At 36.0% G+C, this 7,852-nt stretch overlaps 1 protein-coding gene across 1 annotated transcript; it reads right to left on the reverse strand.

Moving 5' to 3' along the window:
- Nucleotides 1-358: 358 nt before the first annotated feature.
- LOC124371682 lies at nucleotides 359-2,019 on the reverse strand. Its single transcript, XM_046830019.1, has 2 exons — nucleotides 1,825-2,019; nucleotides 359-628 (listed from the first exon to the last, which is right to left on the reverse strand). The coding sequence occupies exons 1-2, from the start codon at nucleotides 2,017-2,019 to the stop codon at nucleotides 359-361; spliced, it is 465 nt and encodes a 154-aa protein (XP_046685975.1).
- Nucleotides 2,020-7,852: the final 5,833 nt, after the last annotated feature.

Raw genomic sequence — 7,852 nt, forward strand, 5'->3', positions numbered from 1 at the left:
TGTAATACCAAGATATTTTGCTTCATTATCTTGAGTTATTTCTGGTAGACCATAGTAGTCATTTGTTCTTCGTCGGCCTTTCCATATAAGTTGCTGAGTTTTGTTCTCATTAAGGACAAGATTATTGTGTTGGCAATATTGTTTTGTCATATTTAGAGCTATAAAAAGAGTCCAGTTCGAGGGATATTGAGTCTTTTTTGCAATAAGAAGGGCTGTGTCATCTGCATAAAGCATTGCTTGGGCCCAGTCAAGAAGATAGCTTGGAAGATCATTTTGTCATTAGAATAAAAAGCACTGGTCCCAATATTGATCCCTGAGGGACACCTCTAGTGGATTGGTGAGTAGGGTCGAATTTGCTTTATGGGATGTGTTTGTTGTTGGTCGTATATGGCACTTCAACTAGTTGTTGTCGATCCTTCAGGTAGCTAGCAAGCCAGTTTTGTGATGCTCCCCTACTGCCCATGTTCTCTACTTTTTGGAGAAGTAGAGAGTGGTTTAGGCAATCAAAGGCCTTACTGAAATCCAACAGCATGGCAGTCACAGTCGCACCTTCTTCAAGTTGGTCAATGATGAATTCTGACAGGTGTACTATTGCCGTAGTTGTGGATTTGCCACGGAGGAAGCCATGCTGCTGGGTCGTCAAGATGTTGTGAGTAGTCAGGTGTGTTTATAAGTTGGCTTAGTACAATCTTTTCCACTACTTTGGATAATGTTCGGAGAATTGATATTGGTCTATAGTTTTCCAGTGATGTTACGCTACCTTTTTTGTGTTTAGGAGAAACTTTTGCAAGTTTGAGTTTCGTTGGAAAAATGCCTTGTGAAAACGAGAGGTTGACTATGTGACATAAAGGACTCGCTATTTCATCCTTGCAGTGTTTCAGTAGTGTGGAGTTGAGTTCATCGACTCCTGCTGATGGTTTTGATTTCAGAGATGTGAGTGTGTGGGATACTTCTTCTGGTGTGGTTGGATGAAGGATGAAGTCAGGTATTTCGCCATAGTCTTTGCATGATGGTAAGTGATTGTTTATGGCTTGGCCAGCATTGTAGAGAGTTATGTCAGCTATTTTTGTAAAATAATGGTTGAAATGCTCTGCTATTTTGTTGGGATTGTCAGTTTGTTTTCCATTAATTTCAAGTTTTAGTGATTCGTCCTTTCTAATATCCTTGCATCTTTCATAGTTAATGACCTGCCAAATAGCCCTTTGTTTGTTGTTCGAGTTGTCAATGAAATCTGAAGTTGACTGTTTTCTTAATTTTTTCAGATAGAGGTCATAGTCCCTCTTTCTGGCAGCAGTTTCTATTTTATGTTCTTCAAAACCAGTTGTCCTTTCCATTTCCAGAGCTCTGAGGAAGCATTTTCTTAATCTCTCAGATTCTTCATTGGTTGCCTTAAATCTTGAGTTTCTTTTTAGACGGGATTTGTTATGAGGGCATGTTAGATTGAGGATTTTGTAAAAGGATTTCATGAAAATGGTCATACGATTCTTCTGCGGAAGGGGTATCGTAGACATTTTCCCAGAAAAAATAATTCAAACAGTTCAGTTGGTGTTTTATTGTTAAACTCACTATAATTTGGTTCAGGTTTCAACCTGTTAACGTTGTTTTATATCTTTTTTTCCCACTTCATGTCTTTTTTATGAATGCCATCAAAATTTTAGCTTTCTAGTAATAGATTCTGTGGGCAAAGAGAGCAAATTAGAGGTTTTTCTCCGTTTTAGATTAGGGGTGGTGGTAGCTTCATCGGTAAGTGTACCGATCCCAGAGATTCCGCTAGATATTGGTTTCTTCAGTGAGATCACAGGTTGTGACAAGCCCTAGGCATACCTTGCACTTCGTCATGTTCATCCCCCATTCTTGTGCCATCAGCCAAAACACTGCTTCTCCGAAGCCAGCTAACTGAGTTTTCGGTAAATTGTCTAGTTTACCCCCATCATCCTCATCTGCAGAATCTTCTGCGGATGTATCCCCATCGAATTCAGGTGGTTGAATGAATATCCGTTGCACAGAGGGAAGTTTCATCATTCTTTTCAAGTAGAGTTGTTATTTCAGCAACAGTCAATCTGTAACGAAACCAAAACCATATAATAGGTAAGCCTATAAGAATTAACCAATGTATAATCTATAGTCTATATCCAAAGTACAATAACACATACATACCATAAAAAAGATAAAGAAATAAGATAATCAGGCCATTTAGATACGATTTTATTATATGTAAACATCAATTTCGCAGATCAGGTTATTGTGTTGACATGGTAGTGTGTTGTCCTAGCGGTACAATAATGTACCATCTAGGTTATGTCTAGTGTATATGTAAGAAAACCACTGCCATTTGTGTAAATTAGACATATATGTCTACTACATATAGTACTTTGTTGATTACAACATTTGTATTAGAAATAACTTTTCTTATATGCTCACTAAAGAATAAAACAAAACTTACCTCTTGTGAAAATCCATAGTCTACTGATTCCTCATATGCTACACAACATAACTGAAAACTGAACACAGCTGAAGCAGTGCTACCACACTGCAAACATTAAATCATGTTTGTAGAGTAATATTATGTTTGATTCAAACAAATTTTATCTACATAGTGTGTTATATCAAGTATTAGAGAGACCCCTTCTTGATTGCGGACATCCTAAACAAATTTTTTGTAGATGTGGCGGTGAAGAGTGGTAATATGCCATTGTCAAGTTCTGACAGCAGCAGGGGGTCATGCAGCCCAGCAGCGTCGATGATGTTAACACCTGTTACAGAGGGCGAGGTGGCTGCGGTGATCCGGGACTTAAAGGCCAAGCATTCTAGGGATGTTTATGGGTTTGTCGGGGTGGCTTCTTAAACAGTGTTTCCACACAATCTTGAAACCATTGGCCAGAATGATTAATTTTTCTTTCCAAACTGGGCAATTTCCAAACGGCCTAAAAAATGCAAAAATCATTCCACTCTTCAAAAAAGGTGATTCAAAATCTCCAAGCAATTATAGGCCCATTGCCATTCTTCCAACAATCAGCAAAATATTTGAGAAGTTATTTCTCATTAGAATGCTTTCCTTTCTGGACGTGCATGATATTCTCTGTAAGGAACAGTTTGGTTTCCGGAAGGGAATATCGACAATTGATGCAGTCACGAAACTGATCGACATTGTTGTGAGGGGCTTGGACAAGCAAATAACTACGCTTAGCGTATTTCTTGACCTGTCTAAGGCGTTTGACTGTGTGGACCACCAGACTCTGATTTCAAAACTACATGACTGTGGGATACGAGGTACTCCACTCTCATGGCTTGAGTCGTACCTGAGTTCCCGCCTGCAAAAAGTCCATATAAATGGCGTTTCATCAAACAACGCCGTCGTAAAATATGGGTTCCCACAGGGATAAATACTCGGCCCAGCTCTTTTTTTAATTTATGTTAATGACCTCAGGTCATCTATATCATCTGGCCAAATGATTCAGTACGCAGATGACACAACTCTCTGTTTTCAGAGTAAATGCAGGGCCTCATTGGAAGTGGAATGTTTTGTAAGTGCAAATTCTTGTCTGCAGTTCTTATCTAGGGTCAATCTGCAGACAAATGATTCAAAATCCAATTTCATCTATTTCTCGGGGCGGAGAGTGTCCCATGATTGTGGTCCATCAGTTGTGCTAAATGACACAGTCATTGAAGAACTGGACAGCATTAAATTCTTAGGAATCCACATTGACAAAAGTCTAACGTGGGACAATCATGTAGACGCAGTCTGCGCCAAAATGTCCTCGGGCATCTTTGCTCTGAGAAAGTTAGCAGAATTTTCTGCAATTCCTATTCTAAAAATGGCCTATTATGGCCTTGTGTACCCACACATGTCTTATGGCATAACATTATGGGGAGGATGCGCAAACACCCACTTCCAAAGGTGCTTTGTCCTGCAGAAGAAAGCAATCCGAATCATCTCGAAAATAGGAATGAGAGAATCCTGCAGGGAGCACTTCAAAAATCTCGATTTGTTGACGCTCCCATCCCTCTACATGTACGAGACTGTCCTGTACTGTCGTTACAAATGTGAAGTGACGCGGGGCAGAGACGTCCATGACTACAACACTAGAGGGAGGGATGCATTAATACCAGCGCAGCACAGGCTCCGGGCTTTCGAAGCCCTGCCATCTGAGGTCGGGGCCAAACTTATCAACAAGTTGCCTCTTGACCTACAGGCTGAAAATGGGCAACCACTATTTAAGAGGAAGCTAAGGAACCTATTGGTGTAAGGGGCCTTTTACTCCGTCGGCGAGTTCGTGGACTGGGGAGGTTAGTTGGTACAGCCGTTGAGTGGGGGGTGCCGGGCTTTAGGCCTACATGATAAGCCATAATGTTCTCTCTATTTAAGTATTGTTTTATTTGAGGATTAAAATTTTAAGTGCTTTCTTTTATTTGTTTAGCTTTACATATAACTTTGTAAACATTATAATATTATTTTATTTAAATACCTACATGACTTGACTCGTGCCATGCAATGTTGTAAAAATTGTTATTACGGCAATAAAGAAATTTATTTATTTATTTATTTATTTATTTATTATTGCAGCATATGTTATGTGGTACATTAATGTACCGCTAGGCTTTAATGGGTTAACAGCAACTGATACATTCTTTGTTTGAAGTTTTTTTATGACAATGGAAGTATTGTGAACGAAACAGGATTTTTCTGGACATTGGCACTCATTCAGTGATACAAAAAAAATCTGTAACACTACGTTTCGAGATGTCACCTGAAGAAGATATCAGATTGCAGATCTCAAAACGTAGTGTTACTTTTTTTCTTTGTATCACTGAACGGTAACAAATGTCTGGAAAAAATTCCTGTTTCCTTCACCTGATAAATTTTAAAATATAAGGATTTAAATAATAAAATTAATAAATAATAAATACCGATAAGGATTTTGAAAGTGCTCAATCTTATAGCCACCATATAACATGATACTTTTATAGAATATGTTCCACTGATATCGATTAAATTGAAGTATGTAATCGAAAACGCAATTTTAAATACGTAGCCTTAATTTGATTAGCCAAGGACAACGCTCTGTTGAAAGATCCTACCACAGACTCTACTCTACTCAATTACTACAGTACCTGGAAACGAATAAAACTCTTTTAAATATACTTAGAATTAACTGTTATAACTTTCACTGAATATTAACTGCTTTAACATTCATATTTTTGTTTTGAAACCTTATTTAAATTACCTGTAACTTACAAATGCACAAACATCATAAAAAAAACTTTTTACATAAATTTAAATCAAGTTCAGGTTGATCTTTGTATCACTCACGCAAGATCAAACTGATCTTGGATCAAAGCAAGATCATAGGATCAACTATTAATAAAATGGTGTACATAAACCTGAACCATCCTGCAATTAATACCTAGTATTAAAGGTAAGGCTCAAATATCGAGTGCCGGACACGAAGTTACTATCCCCTTACATTCCCAAATTATGCCCCATCGAATATTACATTCCTGGGCATTTTGCCTATTCTATATCGAGGTGTTATAATTTATTGCCACCAGATATCAACTCAGTTCACAGTTATGTACGTTTAACAGCAACTGATACATTCTTTGTTTGAAGTTTTTTTTATGGCAATGGAAGTATTGTGAACGAAACAGGGTTTTTCTGGACATTGGCACTCATTCAGTGATACAAAAAAAATCTGTAACACTACGTTTCGAGATGTCACCTGAAGAAGAGATCAGATTGCAGATCTCGAAACGTAGTGTTTCTTTTTTTCTTTGTATCACTGAACGGTAACAAATGTCTGGAAAAATTCTTGTTTCCTTCACCTGATAAATTTTAAAATATAAGGATTTAAATAATAAAATAAATAAATACCGATAAGGATTTTGAAAGTGCTTAATCTTATAGCCACCATATACCATGATACTTTTTATAGAATATGTTCCTCTGATATCGATTAAATTGAAGTATGTAATCGAAAACGCAATTTTAAATACCTAGCCTTAATTTGATTAGCCAAGGACAACGCTCTGTTGAAAGATCCTACCACAGACTCCTACAAACTCTATACCCACTTTTAACAGTTGTTCTACAGTATAAAGAGGAAAAATATACATTGCTATATTCGAGTCCTTAATCCTTAAAACCCATCCTCAAGTAATAAATGCTTATGCAATTTTTGTATAACTTAAAACAACAAATTACATATAAACATGAAAACCCAGAGTATCAAGAAAATAAATTCGACCTTTACTTTCCAGACATTATTTTCATAGTCTATAAATTGTGAATCGACGTTGGGGGACTTTGTAGTAGAAATTTCTTATCTGGTAATAGATAGCGCACAAGCGCAAAGTTTCATTTAGAAACATAGTTTAGCATTTGCTGCAATATCTTCCTATAGACTGACACATAATCAAAGGTTAGACTACTACAACATTATTAATGGTAAATTAATATTCCTGGTACTCTGAAGATCACAGCAATATAATTCTTGTATTTTCATATAAGTAGAGTTCGATTAATAGATCTAATAGTATACAATGATAAGATTTTCAAATAAGACGTCGGTATTAATAAACTTTTTGAGGGACACAAAGACACTGCGGAATAGTAATGAGTGAAATGTCATCATAAGACGATTAGTCTGCTCGGCAAGTTTGGTTTAAATCATAAGGAAAAGAGCTACATTACAGAAAACAACTTATTCGAAATAATACATTATTATTTACCGAATGGACGAAACACATGAGGTTAGATACCGCTGGGGTCGTAGTAATGAATACTTGATTAGAAAAGTTTACTTATATGTTTTATTGTGGTAAATGAACATTAAAACACCGCTTCTAGATGTTAAAGATGTGTTGTCACGTTGCTGCCAAATAGAGTGATAATAAATTAATTGATATCACTGGGTGGGACTAATATTTCCAATGTTCTATGGGAAATTTGCAGACGAACTTAATAATTATTAAAACTTTGAAATTGACTTCCCTTCACGTTGATGTCGACTCACAAGCGCGGGCGTTAGCATCTTGGCTCGGCATTGCAGCTGTAGCCGGAAAAAGTGAAAATTAGTAGACTAGAAGTCTAAAACATGAACGCTGTGGAAGCACTTGAATTTGTTCTCGTTAAAATCAAACTCAAAGTTAAAGTCGCCTAAAAACAAAGTCACGACGGTATTAGCCATTTATTGAGACATCCTAAGATTCATGACAACGTGGTCTCGTCAGAAGGACATCACGTCACTATTATCCATATTAATCTGCAAAATAAAACATCAACCAAGGTAAGTTACTTTACCATTTACAACTTTACTTTATTTTACATTCAAAACTAAATGTATCACATGAAAGGGCTTATTTATAACACGAAAATATGTATTTTACTAGGCGTTTCTCGGAAGCAAGATGGTCAGCTACAAAGTTCTCGAGAAAAAAAATTAATACCCGTTTATTTAATCTGCCAAGAATTTAGTTCCAAGAACATCAGATGTAACTTATATTAACGAGTAAAAGGGATGCGATAATTTGATATAGATGGTTAATTTTTTTAGAAATATTCACGTTTTAAGTTTCTCTTTACACAAAACTTTGCAAAATTTTAAGATCCTAAACTTTAAGTATTAAAAATTATATAAACTCTACATTAGCAACATAATGATTCTTTAAAGAATTCGTATTAGTAGATTTTTCAGAAAAATTATAATAAAAATATGTTATTTTTTTAATACATTAAATTTTTTTTTAATTTTAGTTTCTAGTACTAAACCTATGATATGGAAGGAAAAAAACGGGATGAGTAATCTAAAGATGTTTTTATATTGCAAAAATAATAATATTTTAGATATAATTA

The sequence above is a fragment of the Homalodisca vitripennis genome, unplaced genomic scaffold (assembly GCF_021130785.1).
Source record: "Homalodisca vitripennis isolate AUS2020 unplaced genomic scaffold, UT_GWSS_2.1 ScUCBcl_1846;HRSCAF=5976, whole genome shotgun sequence".
Taxonomy (NCBI): Eukaryota; Metazoa; Arthropoda; class Insecta; order Hemiptera; family Cicadellidae; genus Homalodisca; species Homalodisca vitripennis.

Excerpts from the sequence above, each read along its gene's own strand:
- LOC124371682 (XM_046830019.1), bottom strand. The coding sequence starts at position 2,019 with ATGAAACTTCCCTCTGTGCAACGGATATTCATTCAACCACCTGAATTC. Across the intron at positions 629-1,824 it reads TGAACATGACGAAGTGCAAG|CATGGCTTCCTCCGTGGCAA; the intron begins GTATGCCTAGGG and ends ACGACCCAGCAG.